Source organism: Girardinichthys multiradiatus, chromosome 17 (genome assembly GCF_021462225.1).
Source record: "Girardinichthys multiradiatus isolate DD_20200921_A chromosome 17, DD_fGirMul_XY1, whole genome shotgun sequence".
NCBI classification, from domain to species: Eukaryota; Metazoa; Chordata; class Actinopteri; order Cyprinodontiformes; family Goodeidae; genus Girardinichthys; species Girardinichthys multiradiatus.
The window spans coordinates 16942410-16968702 of NC_061809.1; the positions used below are offsets into that span (position 1 = coordinate 16942410).

At 38.5% G+C, this 26293-nt stretch overlaps 2 protein-coding genes across 7 annotated transcripts; both read left to right on the top strand.

Annotated features, from left to right (window-relative positions):
* On the top strand, window positions 1-21599 carry cpsf6 (cleavage and polyadenylation specific factor 6). Of its 5 annotated transcripts, none has more exons than XM_047389099.1 (11): window positions 1-136; window positions 2837-3046; window positions 3167-3270; window positions 3484-3629; window positions 3790-3972; window positions 4665-4772; window positions 6313-6811; window positions 6935-7050; window positions 8542-8695; window positions 8821-9019; window positions 18565-21599. In XM_047389099.1, exons 1-10 carry the CDS (start codon window positions 77-79, stop codon window positions 9005-9007), a joined length of 1767 nt encoding a protein of 588 aa, XP_047245055.1. In that variant the 5' UTR covers window positions 1-76; the 3' UTR covers window positions 9008-9019; window positions 18565-21599. The 5 variants fall into 5 exon arrangements, with proteins under 5 accessions (XP_047245055.1, XP_047245056.1, XP_047245057.1 ...); XM_047389100.1 differs by having other exon boundaries at window positions 8824-9019; XM_047389101.1 differs by having other exon boundaries at window positions 3799-3972.
* yeats4 (YEATS domain containing 4) lies at window positions 8884-26213 on the top strand. Of its 2 annotated transcripts, none has more exons than XM_047389112.1 (7): window positions 8884-9019; window positions 23424-23543; window positions 23639-23705; window positions 24017-24111; window positions 25017-25106; window positions 25205-25292; window positions 25439-26213. In XM_047389112.1, exons 1-7 carry the CDS (start codon window positions 9014-9016, stop codon window positions 25606-25608), a joined length of 636 nt encoding a protein of 211 aa, XP_047245068.1. In that variant the 5' UTR covers window positions 8884-9013; the 3' UTR covers window positions 25609-26213. The 2 variants fall into 2 exon arrangements, with proteins under 2 accessions (XP_047245068.1, XP_047245067.1); XM_047389111.1 differs by lacking the exon at window positions 8884-9019 and adding an exon at window positions 22989-23218.
* The last annotated feature ends 80 nt before the right edge of the window (window positions 26214-26293 follow it).

Here is a 26293-nt window from a genome sequence, read left to right on the forward strand (position 1 = left end):
CGTCGCTCTCTAGTCCATTGTTTCTGCTTCGCTGCCGTTCTGTTTCTGCGCCGCTAGGCGGACGCATCCGAGGAAAATGGCGGACGGTGTGGATCATATCGACATCTACGCCGACGTAGAGGAGGAATTTAGTCAGGTACTAAATTCTAAATTACACCACTTTATTCCACAATTGTGTATTCCGTGTGTAATAGTTGTGTTTTGATAATACTATGATCAAATTATGGTCGAAATAGCTTATCTCGGAAGTAGGCCTCTTTCGCCATGCTGCAAGCCTGCAGCTCAGCTTCGACATTGCTTAATTTGACATATAAAGTTATCGATTTGAATGTGTATTTTATGCATACATATTAATGTGCCACAGACTTAGATATTTTTTTCCATAAGTACCATGTATTCTAGTATGTATAATAGGTTTTATCGTGCAGCGCAAATCAGGCCTCAGCATGGTTCCCGCGACTTAAGCTAACAGAAGCCAAACAAACGCAATTTCCTTAGCTAGTTAGTTAGCGTCACACTTTATTTAAGCCAGTTGTTTAGTAGGGCGCTAGTTTTGTTGTTTATAACTGAATAAATGCATTCTTGCATAAATAATCCTTCAACACATTACCCTTATTATTGGGTAACTCATTTAAATTAAGTGAAAATACTTTACTTCTGGCTTGAGCTAGGTGTAACATTAGCTTAGCTACATGTTTTCTTTTATACACGCATGCCTCTTTTGTTTACTTGTGTGTGACTTGAAAAGTCAACGTTAGCTCTATCAAAGCAGCAAGTTATTGGTCGATATGGATGTCATTTAGATATGTGTGTGTAATATTTTAACATCGTTTTCAAGAAACCCCTTTGACCATTTAAGCATAGTTGCTTTTGTTATGAGAGGATGGGTTATGTGTGTTTTTCTGATACTGGAGATATGCGCACGTAGACCAAATGGCAGTGATTAAACAATTTCACGCAAACAATTTAGGTACTTTCTTTTTAATGTTTTGTTTTAGCTGCTGATTTATCATTAAGGGTTCTTTTGTTTCTAAATTTTCTAATAACTCTATAACAGGGGTGTCAAACTCCTGTCTTAGTGTTTCTCTCTAACGACTTTTTAATGTGTCCCATTTCCAACACGCCTGAATCAAATGACTGAATTACCCCCTCATGCACTCATCTTTTGCAGATTCCTGCTAATGACCAAGGTATGTGATTCTCGTGTGTTGACGCAGAGACACATCTAAAAGTTGCTGTTACCCCCCTCAATGCCTGAAGGGAATTAAACTAATAGTCACTGATGACTTCAACAATGTATTGATCTGGGAATCGTTTGCCTCTTGTGTACAGTATTGCATGAAAGATCTGTAGCACAGACTGTTGAATATCTCACAGGTTCATTATGATCCTTTGGCAGAGCCAATAAATGTTCTGTGCAAATTGGCAAATAAACACACACACACCGAGTCCAGAAGTGCAACAGCTGTCCTCCTAAGAATCTCTGAGTTACAGTTTTCTAAACATATTTCTTATTTTACAAGCCAGAGTTTTGTTTTTTAAGATTTTTTTGGCACTAGTGGCTTGTATTTTACAGTAATCAATCAGGAAAAATGGTGAAGAGAAAAGGGGAAGACAGCAAATGCCCCGACACCAGGAATCGTACCCAGGACAACTGCGTGGAGCATTATAGTTTCTGCACATGGTACCAAGCTCTATCAACTGAGCCACCAGCACGCCAAGCCAGAGTTGTTTTGTACGTCTTTGTCCCCAATTAACTTCTGTTACCAAATTCTGTTCTCTAATCAAATATCACTCAGAATAAACTTCAGAATTTTAGTGTAATCTCTACTAAAACAGTGAATTATTCAAACATACTGAGTTGCATCAAAATTGACCCATACTGACCCATTCACATTTGCCCACAAAAACGTCCTCTGGAATCGGTGCTGGAATTACAGAGATGCTCAGCCCCTCCCCTCCCTGCAGCCTCACCCTAACCAAAACAGTGAGCTGCTGTCATTACAAATTGTTTATCATAGGTACTTTTCTTATGAGGCACACAGACTGGTGGAAAAACAAAATGCTGAACAATGCCACATGCTAGCTATGCTAACGCTGTAAGCTGATGCTAACACATTGATTTTTGAGAGGAATTTAAAAAGGTTGCTAAAGCTCCTGTAGTAAACCTCCAGGGCAACGTAAGCTAACGCTATCTGTTCAAATATTAGCTACATGAATACGACAGCCCAAGAACAGTGTTCTGTCGGTCGAGGCGTGCTTCCCAGGTTCGCAGTCCTGCAGCAACGCTCCGTTCACTACAGTATGAATCAAGGCAGAAAAATGTTAATTAGTTGAAATGCTAAATAGTGAAGCAACGTAACAAACCAATGCACCATGTTTTATTGATACCGTGCAGCCATAGTTTATGTAACTCCTACCAGAATGAAGTCCAGGTTATCAATTTGAGGGAAATTTCTTTATGCATTTTAGGATAAACATTTGCTTCAGAATTCCATAACTCTGAGAAGTAATCGAATGGAAGAAAACAAAAAAATGTATGTTTTCATTGTGGTTTCTTGTCCTTTTGCTTCTTTTCTGTTTAGGTCCTATTTTTGATATAAAAAAAGTAGTCGTCTGGATGTTTTGGGCCAACTATAAATAAATCTTTACTCACCTTGTTTACTACTAACAATATATGATTTAAAGTTCCTTTTCTGTAATCTACTAATAATTTATTGCCAGTAAATGTTGTTTTGTCACTACAGTCTATTGAAATGGAGTTTCTTACTTGGAGCCTGGTACACTATATTGCCAAAAGTATTTGTCTACTTCTGCTGATATAATTTTATCACAGGAACCGGAGTACCCACCTCACGAGCAAATCGATTTGTACGGTGATGTAGAATCCCCATCGGCCAATAACGGAGATGCTCCTGAAGACCGTGACTACCTGGACTCGCTCCCTGCCCCAGGTGGCTCGGAGGGGGGAAAGAGTGCGCCGCCCAATGTGGTATACACCTACACAGGCAAAAGGATTGCCCTGTACATAGGAAACTTGACATGGGTGAGGAACAATTATATTTCCTTAAAATAAATAGACTCAGTTTTATGTAAAAGCTCCAAATGTCCAATATTCATTAGAATGACTCCTGGTATACTGATTGTGTTGTCTTTTATTTTGCAGTGGACAACAGATGAAGATCTGACAGAAGCTATTCGCTCAGTAGGCATTACAGATGTGTTGGAGATTAAGTTCTTTGAAAACCGAGCCAATGGCCAATCAAAAGGGTGAGCCATTCAGTATCATTAATGCGATGAAAAATATGTGTAAGTTTTCCTCATGTGTATTGCTGTTTTTTAGCCAGGGTCCAGCTGGCACATATATCATTAGAAAAACTTTGGATCGAAGACCGCCTTGGTCTCCCATATAACTTGGTCAAAAGTGGTCCTTTTAACAAACTAGTTATACGTGGTATAACTGCATCTCTTCTGTTGTCCTAGGTTTGCCCTAGTGTGTGTTGGTTCAGAGGCATCGTCCAGAAAGTTAATGGATCTGTTGTCTAAGAGGGAGCTCCATGGACAGAATCCCATTGTCACACCATGCAATAAACAATCTCTAAGTCAGTTTGAGATGCAGTCACGTAAAAGTAAGTCATCCAATCTCTCTTTTCAAAACAGATTTATGCCAGAATTTTTTTGGTTGTAAGTTTATAAAATAATCCTTCATTTGTTTCTCAGTGGATTAATTCCCTGTGTGCAGCTGCAACTGGCAAATAGAATAATGTGAGTTTGTTCTTATCCTCTCTGATGATGCAGGTAACCAGTCAGGCCAGATGTCTGGGGAAGGTAAAGCTGGACCTCCTGGGTCAGGCTCCCGCGGTGGATTCCCGATGGGCAGCCGCAAAGGCAGGTTCCCTGGACCTCCTGGTCCTGGAAATGACCGTTTCCCTGGCCCTGTAGGGCCTGGAGGCCCCCCACCGCACTTTCCAGGTTAGTTTGATGGCACATTTTTCAACTGGTTGTTGAGGTGTGGCCAATCTGTGGTTGTGTGTGGGGAGTGTTGATGGGTGTGGAAACATTGTCAATGCATTTTATTACATCAGAAGCAATCTAAACATAATTTGTATTGTGTTTTAACCTTTTATAGGATTTCATGAGATGTTTTTTTTAACTATGATATTTTGCAGTCACCCCAGAAGAGTCAGACTTATTAAGTTGCTTTTTGTCCTGAAGTTCTGCTCAACAAGCATACACTATATTACTCACACTTGCATGGAACCAAAGCCACTCATGTCCAGTTTTAGAGTTTTTATATCTGTCATGGCAGAACTTTCTTTAGATTGCTCGTTCTCTGTCCCATTTTGCTTCCAGTTCAACTGTAACCCTTTCCTGGCTGCAGTCTTTTACTTGCTGATAAATTTCAGCTCCATTTCTTAACTAGCTGTTTACTTAAAGCTTAACTTGGCATCTTTTAGTTCTTCACAAGTCTTGTTTTGCCTGCCTAATGCAAGAAACAGAAGAGATTATCATAGTTTCTCTCCTCTCCATGCAATCCTTTTCATGCCTCCTCTATTGCTTATTAACTGTTGCCCCTCCCCTACTGGGCTGCGTCAGGCCTTCAGCTCGGAGACAGAAGTTTATGAAGGGAAGAGTGATGGTTGGTTTGCTTTCTTCCCCATTAGGCTCGGGAATGAGACCAGATCTGGTTAGTCACCATGATGGCCCTCTGATGGAAATGAATTTCAATCCCTTCCCGCCGGGGGGCAGGAACGGGAGCTGGCATAGCAGAGGTGAAACACCTCGATTGATCTGAATAATCTGATCAGTTACCTTTCTTCTCTGAAGACTTAGAAGCTTGGTTATTGGACCTATGGTACAAAATATGTCAGGTTAATAATCTTAGTGAAGCCTCAGTTTATCAACTACACTCCCAACATACCAGTGCCTTACAAAAGTGTTCGGATCCTATGAACTTTGTAGCATTTTTTAACGTTACAACTACAAACTTCAGTGTATTTTCCTGCCATATTGTCTGATAGACAAAGTACTGCCTTATTGTGAAGTAGATTGAAATGGATACATTGTTTCCAAATTCTTTACAAATACACATGTGAAAACTAATGAGACAATAGTTTGCAGGACAGTTTTACTATAAATGCCACTAAAGGTCATTTGGGGTAAGTCTGTACCCCAAATTGCCCAATTTTCTCGGCACAATAGATCAAGCTCAGTCAGATTGGATAACATGGGTCCGTGTACAGCTTTGTTTGATTCCTGTCACAGGGTCTCAGTTGTATCCAGCTCCAGACTTTGACTGGGCCACTCTAACCCATGAATTTGCTTTGATCTAGAGCATTGTATTGTAGCTTTGGTTCTTCCTCCAGCCATCTTGCAGTTGACTCTGAGCATCTAACTAGGTTCCTCCCGAGGAAAAGCATCCCCGCAGCACGATGTAGCCATGACCGTGTGTCACCATGGGAATGGTGTGTTTAGGGTGATGTGCATTGTTGGATTTCCTCCATGCTTGGCATTTTGCATGTAGGCGATTTGATGTTTTGCCTCATCTGACTTCTGTACACATTTGCTTTGTCCCTTACTTTGCTTGTTGCAAACTTATAGCTTATAATATCGTTCTAAATCCTAACCCTGCTAAACATTTAAAACATTGTTTTAATGATGCTGTTTTTTCACTGATGTTCTCATAGAAATATCACATAAAGTCCCATGAAAGTACATTAAAGTTTGTGGTTGTAACATGAAATATCAAATAAGTTCATCTAGTTATTAGTACTTTTGTAAGGCACGTGTTATCAAACAATAGAAGCCTTTAAGCAAGCTTAAACAGAATATTCATTAAAACAGCTTTTGTTTTGTTGGGTTACTTCTTTAAAGTATCTCTTTGCACTGTTGATCAGTCCATCCTCTACACCTCACTAGTTATATTGGGAAAACTGTGTTCCAGAAATGGTTCCTCCAGTTTCATCGGAAGTGTGATTGTTTATTAAATTATCTGTATCTTAATTATATAAAGCACCAGCTTGCTTCGTCTGTCTTCATTTGTCCCTGCTTTCATTCTCACCCAATCAGCATCTTTAAATATGTATTTGAAAGATGCTAAGATAACAAAGGCTACCCAACAATGTTAATATTAGTGTTACTGTACTTTATGCTGTATGTTTATTTCCTGTTGTGTTTCAATGTAGGAAAGATCTCCAGCATTTTTAACAACATGCTTATTTCTCCAGATGAGAGCTGTTTGGCTGTGCTGCAACCAGAAGTTAATTAGTTTACTTTAAGCACATATTTCCTTTTCCTTGTTATTCTTTGTAGGTGGGATTCAGGGTCCTCCTCGCCCTCCTCCCGGCCCACCTGGCCCTCCAGGACCCCCAGGTCCCCCACCTCCTGGCCAAGGCCTACCTCCTCCACTCCCAGGTCCTCCAAATCGTGGTGACAGGCCTCCTCCCCCTGTGCTCTTCCCTGGTCAGTTTGGTCAGCCACCAATTGGACCACTTCCCCCAGGCCCTCCTCCTGCAGGTTATGTCCCACCTCCTGTTCCTCCTCCACCTCATCAGGGCCCACCTCCTCCTGGGCCCTTTCCTCCTCGGCCTCCAGGCCCTATTGGACCCCCAATGGCTTTGGCTCCACCCCCACATTTGCCAGGCCCTCCTCCAGGTGGGCCACCACCAGCTCCTCATGTGAACCCTGCCTTCTTCCCTCCACCTGGAGGGAACAACATGCCTCCCAACGATAGCCGAGGCCCCCCGGGTCCAAATGACCCGTATGGACGGCCACCACCATATGATTCCAGAGATTATGGCCCTGGACGAGGGTAAGAATCATTGAACTGGTGCAAGACATTAAAAAAAATAACAAAGTCTTTTTCAAAAACATTTATTTTCCAACAATTGCTGGCTTTTAGGTAATTCCTCTCCTTGTTGACTTTATTTTTTAGAGACATGGAGTCATCTCGGGGCCCCTTGAATGAGGCAGAGTTTGAGGAGATCATGAACAGGAACAGAGCCATTTCCTCCAGCGCCATATCCAGGGCTGTTTCCGATGCCAGTGCAGGTAATACAGATCCCAGCAGGAACAAGAAAGTTTTATCTGAGTTAAAAAGTAGCTACTTACTAATAGCTCCTGTGATGATCACCAAATATAAAGTAAAATGAAAAGAAACTGAACAGGGCTGCTGCTGCATTTGTGGACCAGATCCTTGTTTACAGTGTAAGAAAATTTATTTCCTGCTAATTGCAAAACAAACTTCAAAGTGCATCCTTCCAAAACAGTTCTGAACGCTTTTAATTGTTATCTTGTAATCTGTTGCCATGCAGGAATGACCCCTAAATCTATGCGCCGGGTGGGCATCAGTGCAGTAGAAGTCCATCCTACTGGCCAAATGTATTGATGTAAAGAGTAAATGAATGGCTCTTCCAATATAATAGTCTACTACTTATTGCATCCTAACAGTCCTTTGTGATTACAGTATTGCCTATGTTGAAATTGGGGCTCAGTGTTTGGGCAGCCCAGCTAACTTATCAATTGAATGAACAAATGTAAATTATTTGTTCATACCGTGGACTGGAATTACATGCTGTGATTTTCTGCTGCTTAGGAATAGTGCATTTCCAGTCTGACGAGTAGTTCTGTTGATGCTCAGTTTCTAGAATGTTTTGCAAGCTGTGCACCGGAAAAGGATTTTCAAATACGGGCTTGTGTAAAACGCACCACCACAGAAGGAAGGTCTAACACTGTGATTATACGATGAATCAAAAGAACGTGTTGCCTGCAGTCTCAATGGAAAATGTAGTCAAAAATAACAGTAATCCAGACTTTAGCTCCACTCCAAATCCCTTGATCTTCAACTACTACTACTTGCGTTTTATTTTACGTTGTTAATTTAGACACTTAACTCCACACCTTCCACGTATTGGAGCTGTTTCTAAATGCTCGTTTAAGGACAAAATGCTTTCACCCTAAGTACAGCTGCACAATATCGTAAATGCAAAAGACTCTTTAATGCATGACACCTGATATAATGTTTTCTAGGGGTCGTGCATTAATGCTGTGCACACTGATGATGTGTTTGACCAGTTGGCTAGACTCTTAAGTGCCCTCAATGCCCACACTTCTGATTTATATTGTGGCTGAGATGCTAAAGCTTTTACAGACAGTGGTGCTGATGTTATATTAGTAACAAAGGAAAAGCGTCAGAAAAATGCAAGCTGATCATAATCAGTGTCTTCGTCTAAACATTCAGTCGCAATTTTCAAATTGTTTTGATGTTGTGCAGCTCTAACCCTAACCCTTTAGGAAAACTTAATTTAGTTCGCAACACTAAGTAAAACTTGTAAAAGTGAAAACTTGAATTCTTCTAAACCAAGAAAACTGCCAACTTTTTCCATATAGATGTTAATGGCTCAGCAAAGAAAAAGATCAGTTTCTGGGATTTCTTTTACAGTTGAGGTTTTGTATCAGTGGTAGCTTCCCACATGTCAAAATCTGTTTAAAATGTGACATTTTCCACATTTCCTCTTTAATGCAGACTTCTCTTTCCTTTAGCTGATTATGGCAGTGCTATAGAGACTTTGGTGACGGCCATCAGTCTGATTAAGCAGTCCAAAGTTTCTGCAGACGACCGTTGCAAAGTCCTTATCAGTTCCCTGCAGGACTGTCTCCATGGTATAGAGTCAAAGAGCTACGGCTCTGTGTCACGGTAAGGACAAAACTGAGGTCTAAAGCTAAATAAATATTTATTAATAAATAAATAAAAAGAAACATCAAGTAAGAATATATCTTTTAAAAATTTGCCTTGACAAACCTTTCCTTGCCCTCACCAAGAAGAGAACGCTCCCGGGAACGCGACCATAGCCGCTCCAGAGAAAAGAGCCGGCGACACAAATCCCGCAGTCGAGACAGGCACGAGGATTATTACAGAGAGCGCAGCCGGGAGCGAGACCGCCACCGTGAGAGGGACCGGGACAGAGACCGTGAAAGAGAGAGGGAGAGGGAGTACCGGCACCGCTAGCTGACAATGCAGGTGGGTACAACTTTGGGTTTTGTAGCCATTTTTAATCAGAAAGTTGAAGGAAAATAACTGAGATTTTAAAGCCTTCTCCTTTGCTCACTGCTTTGAATTTTCCCCTGGATAGTTATTCTACTATGCTCCAAATCCCTCACATTATGACATGTTACCTTCTGTTGATACATAATATCAACTCAAGACACCGTTGGTTAAAGAAGGGGTTAAGTGTGCAGGGAAAGGGCATTAAACACTCAGTTTTGTGGATTCAGGTAGGTGGGAAGGTAAGTTGCCACTTCTTCATTTTACAATGTGAGCCATTGCACATAATATTTTGTATATTGTCTTGGAAAATATATATGTAATAGTAAATTTGCAAAAGAGAAAGGTCTAGAGCTCACTGATCTGTTTTCAGCTTTATTGTGCAAACCTAATGGAGACTAATGTTTCGTCACCATCTGTGTCTTCATCAAAGTCAAAACCCTGATCTTTGAGCTCCAGCTCTTTTTACTTCTGCAAGTTTGATGTCCTTTAGCTGTGAAGCACCTGATTTAGCCATTGTTTGTTGGAAGATGCGCAGAGCGCCTTGATTTTATGTAATAGTAAATGTTTCCTATGCGACGTGTGAACCCGGGACAGTGGGTGTGATTTGTATCTGTGAAATTTAAGGAACTCTGGCATTCACTGGAAATTCACTGTTGGATGTATTTGTTACTTTTGGTCTAAGGGCTTCAGAGGTCGGTAAATCACAAAGTTCACTGATCTTTTAATTAGATTTTTCACAGCATAATCTGTGCACTCCTCCATGAAGGGGATGATATAATGCAGCACCTTTTTTAAGAATTGGTTTATTCTGATTATGTCATTTTAAGAATATTAAATTAAACACCTGAGTTTTGTGTTTTACCAACAGCTGTACGCTTAGATCAAATGCTTAGCAAAGTTTTGGCTTGAATATAAAGATTGTTCGAATTTAGACCTTTTCTGTGTGAATTTACAGCTGAGTCGGACTGTTGATATTTGGTGTCACTTAATGCCAGACAATTGATGTCAAAACACTGACCCATCTGTTTTTCTATTGCAAAATCTTTATTGACCTGACTTGTTTAAATTGCTTTAAAAGTAAAATGCTAGTCATTGGCGGGTAAACATTTCATTAATGTAGATCTGTAATAATGTGAGTTGTCATTATTTTTAGATAGTTAAATATATATAACGATGTTATTAAGAGCCCAAACAATATCGGTACCTAGCAACTGTATTTGCATGCGAGTCCTGATGCCTGAACTTTTACTTGTGTCAAAATTGAGTAGTTAATGTAGCTTTGTTGAGTCTGAAACAATTACACCTCATAGTAAAACTTTGAGGTAAAGTTGAGAAATGAAAGATCTTCATGCTTTTGTCTTTCCTGATATAATCTGCCATGTATGTTGGTGTGATACTTTGAAGTGCTCACACTGTGCCTTTCATCGCTATATGAGACAAATCAAATTTGTTTATATTTGTTTGCTCCAGGTTTTTTAGTGTCTGTCAAACTAACTCATTTGTGGTGTGTTCATACTCAGGGTTTTGTTGGATTTAAACAAAAAAAATGATTATTTAGGTCCTGGTCAGTTACATGTAAAATTAGATGAGTTAGCTTGATTAAATGTCATGTTATAATTATGGTCATAGTTTATAGTAGGGATGGGCATTTCAAGCATGTGAAGTTTGGAGATTTAAGTAAAAAAAAAAAAAAAGAACCTCACAACCCAATAATTGGACCATCAGCACGCCCCCTACCCCCATACTCATATGCACATAATATGACCCAGTACTAGCTACTCAAAAGCTAAACAGTGTGCCTGTATTTCTACCCAGTCCCTTATAAAATTAGGGCTAGAACAGTTAATCAGATTAATCGATTGTTGAAATAACCGTCAACTAATTTATACGTAGAATAATTGTTAACTGGAGTATACAGACTCTAAAAGATGCCATTTGCTGAAAGAACAACCCACTCAGAGCAGTAATAAAGTCAAGACTGTCCAAAAAACATCCATTTCAGATGAAAAACTTTCTTTGTCTGTAAAACGCTCTATCCAGGACCTGGTTCAAATTCTGTAAAAACCACCTATGAAGCACCTTTTGCTTTTCGATTATTATCTCGAAAATGGTGGCTTGCCTTCTCTGGGTTGGAGGGGAGTTCCTGTTCCAATTGGAGGAGTTCAAGAATCTCAGAGTCTTGATCAAGAGTACAGAGGGGAGAATGGAGCGAGAGATCGACTATCTGTGTGGCCGCCTGCGCTGGTTTGTAATGGTGAAGAGAGATCTGAGCCGAACGGTGAAGCTCTGGATTTACCAGTCAGTCTATGTTCCTGCTCTCACCTACGGACATTAGCTTTGGGTCATGACCGTTTACAAGCAGCTAAAACAAGCTTCCTACGCAGGTTGGCCGGACACTCCCTTGGAGATAGGTTGAGGAGGCTCTGCTCCTTCATTTCGAGAGGAGTCTGCTGAGGTGGCTCGGGCAGCTGTTCTGGATACCCCCCGGACACCCATGTCAGGAGGTGTTCCTGAAAAGTCCTACCAGGACACGCTAGAAGGGACCATGTCTCTCGGCTGGCTGGAGTTCGCCTCGGGCTTTCCCCAGAGGAGCTGGAGAAGGTGTCTGGGGAGAGGAAAGTCTTGGTGTCTCTGCTTAGTCTGCTGCCCCTGCGCCCCGGTTTTAAATGAGCGGAAAATAACAAGTACGAATAATCATGTTTATCCAAGGCATTTCCCGTCAGTAGTATCCACTGGGTTTTTCGTAGATCTGTTGATCATTATTGCTCACAGCAGTGACTTTCCATGACAGTTTCAGGGGGTCTGCAACCATCTTCCTTTCAGAAACTGAACCCAGGCCAATTAAAACAAATAGAAGAAATGAAACAAAAGTCCAATAACTATAATTTAAAGTAAAGATTCACGGTATATGGACTCAGTCATCATAACAAATTCAGTGTGTTTAAGAGGCACTTTTTGGTTGGCAATTATATTTCTGGGGTCATGGTTTCAGAATGCTGCGGAACAGCTAAACAGGGTCATGGACTTACTGCTAATCAGTTTCGCCTATCCGCCATATTTATTTCTCTGCGATTTTTGTAGTCCTAGCTGAAAGAGGATGAGTTCGGTTGTTGGGTGTAATAACCCACACAATTCATGACACCGTCCCCCAGCATCAGAACCTCTTCAAAGTGCCATGGAAATGTTCCCACATCAGTGGGAAAATTTATTTACCCATGTCAAGAAGGATGTCAGACTTCATCTGATTAAGCAGTCAGTTCCTTCTGTCTATGGAAACAACAGACACAGCAAAGCGCTAAACTGCAAATACTGTTAAAATGACAACAAACTTTATTTAGACATACATTTATTGTGCTGATATGACGACCTGGCCATTGTTTTGATAGCAGTAGCATCGTGCCTTCTGCTCATGTTAGTGCTGTGTGCTGCTTTTAGCTCTGTGAGGACGTAACTCTACAGCGTGTTTTGAATATTATTACATTAACAGTTTTGCATTGTTTTTGCCGTTTTTGTCTTGTTTCTGCGGCGCTAGATAATTATCAAACTACAACAATGACCGAATGGATTAAAGTTCAGCATTCTTTGACCTCGAAGGAGGCAGGGTGGGAAGCGTCTTTCAGCATTTAAAGAGACCGCACCAAAACAAGTTGCTCTCAGAACAGAGGTAAAAGAGGGTCCTGTAGAGCTACAATGACAAAGAATTTAGACCAAAGCATCGCAGTTCCATTTTACATAGACCAGAACTGAATGATTTAAAGGTGAAAAGGAAAAATTTAAAAGCATATGTCCCCTTTAAGCTAACGCTTTGCCCTCTTGTGGTAACAGCAACACAGTACAGTGAGGTCATTTAAAACATAGGATGCAAAGATCAAACAACCTTCCTTTGAACTCGTTATAATTGCCCGATGTTATTACTATTAAAGCTTCAAAAGTCTGTGCCCATCCCTAGTTCACAGTCTCAAATGAAATATCCAGGTTGTAAAGCCATCACAAAAGATTGTGTCTCAGTATTGTCTTGCTGTCTATTTTGATATTACCTCATGTCATAGTTACCAACTCTTTGTGACCAACTTCTCTATAAGTAATATTTATAACACATTGTTGGTGTTTCGCTTCTCAAAGTAATTTGTAACATGAGGCTATTCTTGGTCTTGCGGAGTCACTTTCATGTTGTAGTTATTGGTTGGTGCCGTCCATAAAGGCGCCATTTGCATGTTAAATACCATGCTGCCTCGTGTTTATCTCTGCTGTAGTTAAAATTGTGTGTGTGTTGTTTAATATCAGAAAATTAGAATATCATTTTAAAAATGAGCAGAGATCATAGGAACGTTCAGCATCTCTTTATGGTTGCCCTTCCTTGGTTTGAGTCATTGAAGTCAAATGCATTTGCAGTGAAGAACTATCCATTGTGTGTTGAACATATGCTATTGCCTTTTTCTTAGTGTCCCTGTTTGTTGTATGTTGTGAAATATTTACATTTTGGTTTTGCTGAACTTAAGAAGCAGACAAAACCCAACATAATGTCACTTGGTAATTATTATGCTGCCATGTCCTTTTTAGTGTATAGCTGAGCTGTTTTTAGGTCTTAGTGAATCAAACAAATTTGTATTGCAAGTATTTTTCTTTAAATTATACATAATTCCTACGTAAAAGGACGTTGTGTCCATTGGGAACCCTGTTTTAGAAACATTTTGCAAAATAATTTTAATATTCTTTGTTTTTTTTGTTTTGTTTTTTTGTGTGTGGCAACAATTCAGTTTAGGAGCCTTTTTTAATTTCACCAGGATTTCTTAACATCTCTTGTCACAAAAAATAGTACAAGTACCCGGTGGGCACAAGGCCTGACATTGAATGATTGGACAATAAAATTAATCTGAGTAAAGTTATTGAGAACTACTTTATTGCTTTGGAAATGGGCAAAACATAATGTCCAAATATGCCCCATGTTCCATTGCTTCATTCCTTTACATTTAACGTTAGGAAAACGGAGCCAGTCGTATTATATATGTAGATATGCCTGTTATAGTGTGGCCATTTGTTGTCAACGTATGCTTTATGCTTTTTGTGTTCATAAATCAGTGTTTTTCAAGTTTATTGCTGTATTGTGTCTTTAGACAGTTTGCCCGTATGCTCACTGAGGAGGCATCTTCATTGTTCTTTAAAAAAGAAACAATTAGATCGTGTCAAACCAGAGTCAAACAGCTTGAAAATAAAGCTTGGGAACAACCATTTCTTTCTTTTTTATTAAATGTAACAAAATATTTTATTTTTTTAGATTTTTAGGACAGGAAAAGATTATGCAGGTGATGCTGATGGTGGTCAGAGGTCCTGGTAGCGCTGATTGTATGGCAGCCTCGCTTCTGTCAGTCTGCCCTGGTGCAGCTGTGGCTACATTGTTGCTCACCACTGTCAGTGTGTGAATGTACGATGAATGGGTGAATGACTGATTGTAGTGTAAAGCGCTTTGGGGGAGTTGATAAAGTGCTGTACAAGTGCAGGCCATTTACCATTTCAGGAGAGAGACTCCTCTCTCCTATTGGATGTGTGGCAGAGCATGTTTTGCAGGTGCATTTTCTGTGAGAATAGTTTACAGCCTTTTATTTGCAGACATTCCTCCAGAAGACTAGTGCAGCTAATTCAGCAGGTCACAAACCTGTAGGTCTGTGAAGGAACCACAGCCAGGACCTTCCAGAAAGTGGAGACACACTGTCTCTGGTTTCTCGCAGGTCGTTTTGGGATCTAAACGCAAAAATGTAAAATTTTATAATAAACAAATAGTAATACATCAGAATCAATATTGTTATCAATTTTTAACTAGGTCAAAGCTCCACTCTGTTTATTTTTGGAAAATGTTAAATATTTTGTGTTTTCATCTTCAAAAAAAATCTTTTTTTTTTTTTTTTTTGACAAAAAGGGCATAAAAACATAAAAGATTTAAAAAATAAGAACAATTTTATATTTAAGGATCGGTCTGAAGTGGTTGAAAAGGTTTAATGCAGAACAAGTAAAAAAAAAATATTAGATTTTTATTACACCTTTAAAAGTGGGACCATTTTGGAACATAAGAGTAAAAAGTGTATGTTCAATATAAAGGTGTCTCAAGAATTAAAAAAGAAACCAAGATTAAAAGATGTGACATGAACATGAGTGAGTTTAGGGAGGGGTCATGTCAGAGGTCACAACTGCTTAACTCTGGTTTGGCTCTGATCTAATTGCCATTTATAAGCAGACGGTGGTGCACGTTTCATGTCTATATAATTTGTAATAAACCTTTAGTTAGCTAATTATGTATTTGTCCTAAAGTTCATGTTGTGGGATAAAACATCTATTTGACTTTAAAATGTGCTTAATATTAATTGAAAATCTGAAACCAAAAAGTGTACTTATGACCTTTTAATGTAGACACTTGCCCCATTAATAGTAAAGGTAGTATTGAAAATTTTTTTGAAATTTCTGCCACAACTTTTGTCATTTCAACGTTAAAATGTAACATTGTTTAGTAGCTTGTGACTGTGCAGGAATATATTGACTGAATCGTTTCTGCCACTATTTGCTGCTACCATGCAGCCTCTAAAGATTCCTGTTCTTTGCATGTTGCACATTGTTGTGCTCAGGTGTTGGCATAAAGTTTTCCATCTCCTTGATTTGCTCTGTTTGCTAGATCTTCTTTGGAAACATTAAATTTCAGGGTCATAACATTTACTGTTTCATGTAAAAGAAAAAGTTGTACCTCCTTTAAATATGAAGATCACAGGTTTTGGTGGCGAAATGTAAGTTGCAAAATCTAAAAAAAATTCAAGTGGCTTTTTATATTTGTCCTTTTTTTGTTTTATTCTTAATATCCTGAAAGAAACCAGATTGTTTTTCCACCATAGTTCTCCATTGCTAGTTGAGGACTGCAGCTAATTCTTGGTTTATGCTTTCTAAACAAAATACTAACCTTAGTTTTGATCAATCTTCTGTGATTGGTTCAGACTTTCTGCAGAGGAAAGCATTGAAGAAAAGCATTTATTTTGCCAGGACTGGCTCTGAGCTAGCTCTGAAGTTTCTTTGTTGGAAAAACACACTTGCACACCTAGTGTGGTTTCAAAGTACAGGTCCTTCTAAAACAATTAGCATATTGTGATAAAGTTCATTATTTTCCATAATGTAATGATGAAAATTTAATATTCATATATTTGAGATTCATTGCACACTAACTGAAATATTTCAGGTCTTTTATTGTCTTAATACGGATGATTGTGGCATACAGCTCATGAAAACCCAAAATTCCTATCTCACAAAATTAGCATATTTCATCCGACCAATAAAAGAAAAGTGTTTTTAATACAAAAAACGTCAACCTTCAAATAATCATGTACAGTTATGCACTCAATACTTGGTCGGGAATCCTTTGGCAGAAATGACTGCTTCAATGCGGCGTGGCATGGAGGCAATCAGCCTGTGGCACTGCTGAGGTCTTATGGAGGCCCAGGATGCTTCGATAGCGGCCTTTAGCTCATCCAGAGTGTTGGGTCTTGAGTCTCTCAACGTTCTCTTCACAATATCCCACAGATTCTCTATGGGGTTCAGGTCAGGAGAGTTGGCAGGCCAATTGAGCACAGTGATACCATGGTCAGTAAACCATTTACCAGTGGTTTTGGCACTGAGCAGGTGCCAGGTCGTGCTGAAAAATGAAATCTTCATCTCCATAAAGCTTTTCAGCAGATGGAAGCATGAAGTGCTCCAAAATCTCCTGATAGCTAGCTGCATTGACCCTGCCCTTGATAAAACACAGTGGACCAACACCAGCAGCTGACACGGCACCCCAGACCATCACTGACTGTGGGTACTTGACACTGGACTTCTGTCATTTTGGCATTTCCTTTTCCCCAGTCTTCCTCCAGACTCTGGCACCTTGATTTCCGAATGACATGCAGAATTAGCTTTCATCTGAAAATAGTACTTTGGACCACTGAGCAACAGTCCAGTGCTGCTTCTCTGTAGCCCAGGTCAGGTGCTTCTGCCGCTGTTTCTGGTTCAAAAGTGGCTTGACCTGGGGAATGCGGCACCTGTAGCCCATTTCCTGCACACGCCTGTTCACGGTGGCTCTGGATGTTTCTACTCCAGACTCAGTCCACTGCTTCCGCAGGTCCCCCAAGGTCTGGAATCGGCCCTTCTCCACAATCTTCCTCAGGGTCCGGTCACCTCTTCTCGTTGTGCAGCGTTTTCTGCCACACTTTTTCCTTCCCACAAACTTCCCACTGAGGTGCCTTGATACAGCACTCTGGGAACAGCCTATTCGTTCAGAAATTTCTTTCTGTGTCTTACCCTCTTGCTTGAGGGTGTCAATAGTGGCCTTCTGGACAGCAGTCAGGTCGGCAGTCTTACCCATGATTGGGGTTTTGAGTGATGAACCAGGCTGGGAGTTTCAAAGGCCTCAGGAATCTTTTGCAGGTGTTTAGAGTTAACTCGTTGATTCAGATGATTAGGTTCATAGCTCGTTTAGAGACCCTTTTAATGATATGCTAATTTTGTGAGATAGGAATTTGGGGTTTTCATGAGCTGTATGCCAAAATCATCCGTATTAAGACAATAAAAGACCTGAAATATTTCAGTTAGTGTGCAATGAATCTAAAATATATGAATGTTAAATTTTCATCATGACATTATGGAAAATAATGAACTTTATCACAATATGCTAATTTTTTGAGTAGGACCTGTATTTACCACAATGATTAACATTTACAATGTTTAGCTTTGTGTCCTGTCCTCTCAAAGCTGTAGTTTGTAATAAAAATTAAGCTGAAAATGTTGGCAGAAAAATAAGATCTTTTTCAAATTTGCAATCTACTTGTGAAACTAGTTCGACTACATGAAATATAAAATCTTGCGGTTTTTTTGCAGAGAAAATCTTTTCCTTTTTTTTTTTTGCTGTTTATTGGCTGCAGCTCTGGTTGTAAGATAAAACCTTATTAAACCAGCATAGTTCTTACTATTTAACTTGTACGTAACATTTTTCTCTATGTCCACTAAATCTTAACTAAAACAAGATTAGCTCTCTTATGAAATACCAAAAGTTATTCTAAAGTGTTTTAAGTGCAGTTTTGCATTCCTTACCCAATACGTAACTGGAGGTTATATGTCCATAAATGAATTGCTATACATACCATACCATAAATGTATGCCTATAGTTTAAATGCTCTATGCTGAAACTTTTCAGATAAGCTGTTCTGTAGCAATTTGCATGATGTTCTTGTGTATGTTCTCGGGTTGGGAGCAATTCACAATCAGCTGAGTGAATAAAACTTAATTTTCTAACATTCTGCATCACCTGTTGTAAACCCTACACTCTGTCACACAACACAACACAACTTCATACTGATGTAAGCTCGAAGTCTAAGACTCAAAGTGATGGTAAATTGAACCCAGCCTTGGCGGACATTTTCTGTAGTCTAGAGGTTTAATGGTGAGTGGGGACTGTTTACACTTGGGCTGGCTCGAAACCAAACTGCACCCTCCGTTTTGACACCTTTCAGCTCACGAGGATCAAGGATGGAAGGAAGGAAAAGGAGGGACGCTCTCAGTGCACCATCACCCCGCTCACCCTGCATGACCGGACAGGACTACAACTACCACCTCCTCCTGCACCCCTCCTTCCATGTCTTCTGTCTTTTCCTTCTCTGTCTGTTGTCTGCCTGACTAAGAGCAGTGGATGGAGGACCCTCAACTATGTAAGGCTTTGTTGTCCAAATGTCTATAATCATAACTAAAGATGAAAGAAAAACTTTCCAGTTTCTTTTATTTTTCTTTTATTTGACATAAAGACTAGTGTGTTGCTTTTTTTTTTTTTTTGTTGGCAAAGAAACAAAAAAAATGTCTGCGATCCTGAAATAGAAGTCAAAAAAGACGTTCATTTTGTTTTTTTTTTGTTTTTTTATTTGGCTTGCTGTACTATGTAAAATTCAGTATAGGCAAGTTTTTATAGGGTTCGTGTTTAATGTTTTTTCTTCTCTCTCTCATATTTCTTCTTCCTGGTTAGTATGTTTGTAAATGTCTCTGATTTTTGATTAAAAACTAGATGGAGTTGTAATAAAAAATGTTTGCTGAGGTCCACTCATCTGGTGAATTTCTCTACATGTTTGGTTCATTTATACTAAATGTATTTTTGCACTGAAAAATGTTTTTTTTTTTTTTTTTATCTAACTTTCACGTTTACCAGTCAAGTGATACATTTTGTTTCTCTTCAAATGGATGGAGTTTTTCCAAGGTAAGATAACATAGAATGTATTTTTGAATGTGAATTGATGGGTCGGTGTGAACCAAAATGGACGCTGATCGAGGTGTTGATCATTTTTTAAAGCGGCTTGGTAAATCGAAAACATACCACTATTTGCTGGGTTGCTTCTGACATTTTTATGTGCAATTATGCTGAATGGATGTTGCCAAAAAGGATCAGGACAAAATGTTTGTGGTGTGTTTTCATCATTGTGAGCAATATTGTTACATTTAATTAGCCGCTTTCTTTTAGTCCACTGTTTTTAAGAACTTGCCTGGTTAGTGACTCCAAGTTCTGGAGAGAAGTTTACATCCACTGATCGCTTGCATGGTTGTCATCAATTTGGGGCTTTTCACCACACATTTCAACACTTCGTTTTTCCACTGTGGATGTTATAATACAACATTTAATTTTATTTGTTTCATAATTCTGGTTTGACATCTAAAAACTCACTTCTGAAATCTTTTTTCACTGAGCTTTTAATCATAGTACTTAGATTCTCAGAAGTATTGCAGCCAGGGCTGTTTAAGAAGCTTAATGTTGCACTGCTTTATGCTCAAGTTTCAAACATTTAGTTGTTTGTCTGGGATAAGGTTGAAAAATTTCAAGGTAGTTGTATTCTTTCATAATTCCACCCACTCGCAGCCAACTATTGCCACAACATAATACTGCCACCACTATGCTTTAAAGTTTGGATATTGTTTTTAAGTTTAATACATTCCTGTTATTAGAGTTGACAATAAATCTTCTCCAAAAAGCGTTTGAGGTCTAGATATTCGTCTTGAATGTATAACTTTGACCGTATGAATTGTAGAAGATCGTAGTCTGCACGCAGTCGTTCCTCATAAAATGAATCCTCCAAATGACTGACATCCATGCCAGTTTTGAGTGAATGTAAAGTCGTGACCAGAACAATATTCCTCACAGCTGAAATGTGTTTAAAAAGTAATGTTTAAATGGCTTTGAATGCCACTCAAGACCGCTTCTCCCTCACATCACCACCCATCCTGTTACTGTGTTGCATTTGTGTGTCTGTGATTGTCAGTTATACTACTTGAAGCTCTTACATTTTAAGAAAATGTTTTTAAAAAGTTATTTTACTGTCTGAGACCAAATTGAAATTTGAAATGCAGAGTAAAATAGCTGTATTTGTTTTGATAAATATTACTTTGACATGCAAGTCTACAACAGTTGTTGAATTTAAAAGAATAAAATTGTAAACATATCTGATCCATGTTAAAAGGCTAGAGCTGCTCCAATCCTGTCTCAACAGATTATTATTTTTTTCATTTTCACCTCAATCACATATGCATAAAAACAAGAAATGTTTGAGGAAAACAACATTTTGATGTAATTGTTTTATTCTTCACTTGACATTGCTTAACTGTTATCAACTCACCTTAAAAAGTTTTACCGAAATCTGAGATTTTACAATTTACGTGTTATTTGTGGAAAAAGGAGGGCCTTTACTCAGACTGATCATGAAATTTAATTTGAAAGCAGACTTGGATCCTAATGATGCCCCTGCAGTGTTCTTGGTCAGTGTGTTGTTTTAAAATAGTGTTATGTATTCATGAATGTTCATTCATATTATCTGATGACCCTGTCAACTCTGTAAACAGTTATGAATACAGGTGTATTAGGTTTTTAATGAACTGGTAAGGAAAATATTTTGAACATTTGGCAGAAATTTGGTAATTTTTTTATAATTTAGGAACAGTGGCAATTTTATCTAAACACTTTCTTAAAAAAAAAAAGTGAAGATGTGATAGTGACATGATGGGTTTTTGTTTTCTTTCTTTGCCATTGTATCTAAAATGAATTCTTCAAAGTTGTTATTACAACTAACAAAAAAATCCTCATTGTTTGGGTTCATCTGCTGCATTTTTCCTCAGCGCTAAGGTAAGTGTCAGGTCTGCATGCACAGAAGGTGAAGCCACAAGAAGTCTGAATGATCGCTGCATCAAGCAAGACTATATCTTTTAAAGATGGCTTTGTAATTTTAGTTGACCTTGTATATGTGCTTTAGTCTTTTTTTTTTTCTTTTCATCTGGAACCGAATTATGAAAGAAGATGGCAATGTTCAGAAAGCTCTATTTTTTTACTTCAGTGTGGGAGTTAACAGGGTTGTGTTGGCCCAGTTTGTTCGGTTTGGTGCAACAGGGTTGTTAACTGGGATGAAATCTGAATTAGGGTAAATACAGGGTTTTTTGTTATGGGTTGAGATATTTTCTTTAACAATAGTGGTAGTCGATTCACATTGTTGGTTTTACTAATAAAACGTTCTTGCATTCAGTTTGTTTCTTTCATTTCTTAGTTTATCAAACTTATATATTTATATATAGAGGTACAAAGTAACCACTTACTATATACTAAATTGTGTTCCTAGTATTAGGCAAATGAAAATGTAATTAAAGCATTTGAAAATTACTTAAGACAAGGGCCATTTCTTGCTATATTGTATGTAGTTACTAGTTCAGTTCAAAGGATTCCTAATTCTCTTGGTTTCAGAGACCTGTGACCGTAATGATTGGTCCTTTTTGACCGGTGTTAACCTTTGGTGGAGATATTGGTGTAGGGCATCTCCATTACAATAACAAGGCTTGTTGGGGCAATTTCAGAATGTGGAACCTCTGAAAATAGCATATCTTTTAAGATCCAAACTTAATCTAAGATGTCATTCAATAATCTGCTGGAGTGCAGTGTTCATGCCAGAGCCGTTTGCTGTCTTGCATTATATGCTGGTTGTGGTAGGGGATGCCATCCCACATCAGTGTGTGACCAGAATGTGGAGGTGGTGCCAGGCCGTTTCGTGTGGTTTACCTACCTCACTAATGAGGCCCCTGTAAATTAATTGTAAAAAGTTCTCATTAACGCGTTGTGGTTTCAGACGTTAGTCTTCTAATTGAATTAATGGCACCAAACGGGTCAACAGCCAAACATTTGAAAGGTTTTTCTTTGGTAAACGCCACATGTTCATTTCTGTAGCTCAATCAATTAATGGAATTCATTACAGATGTTGCATCACAAAGAGGGATATAAACGGGCTTTTATAGCAAAACAAAAAATATTGTTACAAAGAAATAATCCAAATATGTCCTTTAAATCCAGATTTTCCAGTATAGGTCTTATATTTATGTATTAAAGTTGTATGTCCGTTCATTGCTTCATTTTATGAATTCCCTGGCAGCATTCATTTGCAGAAGAGTTGTTTTTTTTGACAAGAAGTACGTTTTTAATTTTGTCCAAAAGTATGATCTTCTTAGTATAAAAAATAAATTAAAACCCTCAGTTCGTTATGGGATTGCATGTTTTACAAGGTTTGGAAAACAGCTGTTGTGGACTAAAACGAGCCCTCTGCGTACAATAGGAAGCTACCTGTGGAAGAAGGCTTTGAAACTGGAGTCGCATTCAACAGCCAATAACTACAAGTGCGAGTTGGTTCCTTCATATTGTTCTAAAGGAACTAGAACTTTAGCTTTAAATATATGCTTTTTTACAAGTCATTTCTTGCAACATTCATATAAATATTTTACAACATTTAGTGTTAAATGTAATTTCAGAAGATTTCGACACACCACTCACACATTTGTTAATAAACCAGATTAAGAGTAGATATTACTCTTCGTTTTTTCTTAAAAAAAGGTCGTGGTGGAACTTTTATTTTCCGCATCCGTCCTTGCCGGAAGATGAACACCTTCCTGTCGTCATTTCCGTTTATTCGGGAATGCCGTTTTGTTGAGAACACTGTCCGCTCTAAACGCTTAAATGGCGCATCAAATTGGGTTAGAAACTCACTGCGGAAATAGAACAGACGTCTAGAGAGTGGCAAATTGATATCTGAAGCTTGTTCGCAAACTACTATGTTCAAAAAGATGACTGAATTTGGTCCAGATTCCGGGGGGCGCGTTAAGGTAACGTAATAAAGAATGTTTCAGATAAATACAAATCTATGCATACATTGGAGGTTCCCTGTTTGATAAATAGTGCACGAATGTGGGGAAAACAATCACATAGTTTATTTCTCTTTGACTATTTTGAATACTTTTTACCCCTCGACATCTCTTGAGAAGTGATAAACGCAGGTCCACATTAAGCTTTTATGTCTTTTCCCTGCAGGGAGTGACTATAGTGAAGCCCATTGTGTTTGGGAATGTTGCCCGTTACTTTGGGAAGAAGAGAGAGGAGGACGGACATACACACCAGTGGTCTGTTTATGTGAAACCCTACAGAAATGAGGTGTGGGATCGTTAGAAAATAAATGTCCTGAAATAATGGTATTTATTGATATCACAGTATTTAAATTAGGAGTTTTATTGATCTTTTTTTTCCAGGATATGTCTGCTTATGTCAAGAAGATCCAGTTCAAGTTACATGAGAGCTACGTTAACCCACTGAGAGGTGAGACAAAGATTTATTTGAAATTTTCTGTGAAAATGTTTGTGAAATATATTGTTTTCCACCCTATATCAGTCACCACAGTGCCTTTTACCAAGCATGATGCTGCCACCACAATGTGTCACAGTGCGATGGTGTTTTCACTTTGGTTCACTGCACACATTGTTTTGCATGCAGCTCAAATTGTTCAGTTTTGTTCTCATCCTCATGTTTACTGTGTCGTCTGCATGGCTTGTGGAAAACAGAAAAGGGTTTAAGAGGCATGAATACTTTTCCATGGTTCTTTAAGTCTGTTAACTTCTTCTTTATTCTAGTGGTCACAAAGCCTCCGTATGAGATTACAGAGACAGGATGGGGAGAGTTTGAAATCATCATCAAGATCTTTTTCATTGACCCTAATGAGAGACCTGTGAGTAACGTATCCAAGCAAGAAGTTAAAAAAATCATGCGTAGTGCAGGTCTTCATCATAAAGCTATACCCCGGGTTCCTAAAAAGTCTTGGGAGAGAGAAAAATGAATTGGCTTTTTACATTCTAGAGTATGGAAAAAGAAAATGATGAAAAATATTTATTTTCAGACTTTGTGTCATATACCATTATCAAAGGTTGTTGATATACATCTTATTATGACCTTTCTCCCCCCTTCAATTATCTCCTGGCTCCGTTCCGGTTTATTCCTGCTCTATGTCCTTTCTTTTCCCCCATTTTCCTCCAACTTTTTTTTTTCCTTTTCATCCTTCTTTCCTTCCATCCTTCTGTACTACCTCCTTTTGTTCTGCACTTCATTTTTGTGTTCTTTCTTTTTTTTGTCATTCCTTGCTTTCTTCATGTCTTGTCTCCTCAATTCCTCCCTCATGTCTTTCTTTTTACATTCTTTTTTTGTCTTTCTTACCCTCCTTGTCTTTCTCTCCTTCCTTCTGTCCTTCTTTCTCCTTTTCCTTGTTTCCTTTCCTATTGTTCTTAAATGTGCTTCCTTTCCACCTTCCTTCTTGTATTTCATTCCTTAAATTAAATGTAAAGGACTGATAACTCTAGTAAATTGAGTTAGGAAATGTATGTTTTGTTTGGGATTTTTATATAATTAATAATTAATAATGTATTGGGACTCTGTCCTCAAATGTCTAGAATGTATAGAATGCTTTAGAAACCTGGGCCTGAAAAGTGTGGAATTTTAAAATTATAAGTGGGATTGTTCACCACATTAGAAAAAAGGGGAATTGAACAAATGATTTTTATTGAATAAACTTTTCTGTTTTAATGCTTTTTCTAAATTTTGCCGGTATTTGTGTTTTTCTTTTGATGTTTTTTGCTGAAGGTTACTCTGTACCATCTGCTAAAGCTGTTCCAGTCAGATTCCAGCGCAATGCCCAAGAAAACGGTTGTCTCTGAGTTCTATGATGAAATGGTACACTTTTATTATGCTCTTGTGTTTGGCCTCATGTATCCTTGCATTCATCTGGGTGCTGCTGCTCTTAAGTTGATATTACATTGTGTGAATTTTAGATTTTTCAAGATCCGACAGCCATGATGCAACAGCTGCTGACCACATCCAGACAACTCACCCTCGGAGCCTATAAGCATGAGACTGAGTGTATGTACTCATATGTTGAACAGTAACAGTTCAAGTTTGTTGTAATGTTGCTGTATTGCAGTTTAAGACTTATGTTTACAGTTACCAGAGGAAAGTGTAAGTGACAAATTGAGTCTTTCTGAGGGTGTTCCTGTTTGCTCTTTTAGTTGGGGAACTGGAGCAGAGGACGAAGGAGAAATTGGAAGTAGCAAAGAAGAGAACGAGTCAAGAAATCACAGAGCTGAAAGATAGGCTGAAAGCCAGCAGGGAAAACATAAACCACCTGAAGGCAGAGATCCGGAAGCTGGAGGAGGAAGGGGATCATAAAGAACACTGAAAGGTGTTTAAAAACAGACATGGGTGGTTTGTATCAGTCCTTTTTTTCAAGGTGTAGATTTCTCCCTCTTTCTCGGTTTTTCTCTGTGCCCCTATTCACATCTGGGGGACAGACATTACTCTGCTTGAAAAAAAAAAAAAACAACCCTTCAGCTTCACAGTTCAAATACAATCTTAAAACATCTGGACATTGATTGTGGTTTGTCATCTCTGGAATAAAAACTTGGTCTTTTCTTGCAAACATATTGCTGGATCAGTCAGTGTGAGACAGAAAGGACCCAAGAGCACACATTTGTATATGTTGTTTTTTTTTTGTTTTTTTTTTTACACTTTAAGTTTGCCTGTTCATTTTTTATTGACTGTTTTTATATAAAGTAATTGTGCTAACTACAAGACATGTTTTTTTCTGTTTTAATATTGGGAAAATTCAAGTTGAATCAGGTGAAAATTTGACCTATTTAATCTGCTTAAGGCTACAGAGCTGGGCCAGACTGTTTTAAATCAGTATTTAGGAGAAATGCTAATTTGTAAATTAGAAAATACATTGTGCAAAAAGGTGTTTCATAGTGTTTTTAAAAAATGCATTAAACAAATGGGACCTTCCCAGTGATTACTTCAGACTTTGTGAATAAAACCCTAACATTTTCTTATTGATGTGGAAGATCTAAATGTACCAGAAGCTTTAA

What these genes read in the sequence shown, in the direction of transcription:
- cpsf6 (XM_047389099.1), top strand. Translation starts at nt 77, where the DNA reads ATGGCGGACGGTGTGGATCATATCGACATCTACGCCGACGTAGAGGAG. An exon ending in TAGAGGAGGAATTTAGTCAG is followed by an intron (nt 137 to 2,836) that starts GTACTAAATTCT and finishes ATTTTATCACAG; the next exon opens with GAACCGGAGTACCCACCTCA. An exon ending in GCCAATGGCCAATCAAAAGG is followed by an intron (nt 3,271 to 3,483) that starts GTGAGCCATTCA and finishes CTGTTGTCCTAG; the next exon opens with GTTTGCCCTAGTGTGTGTTG.
- yeats4 (XM_047389111.1), top strand. Translation starts at nt 23,168, where the DNA reads ATGTTCAAAAAGATGACTGAATTTGGTCCAGATTCCGGGGGGCGCGTT. An exon ending in CTGAGTTCTATGATGAAATG is followed by an intron (nt 25,107 to 25,204) that starts GTACACTTTTAT and finishes TGTGAATTTTAG; the next exon opens with ATTTTTCAAGATCCGACAGC. An exon ending in CTATAAGCATGAGACTGAGT is followed by an intron (nt 25,293 to 25,438) that starts GTATGTACTCAT and finishes TTGCTCTTTTAG; the next exon opens with TTGGGGAACTGGAGCAGAGG.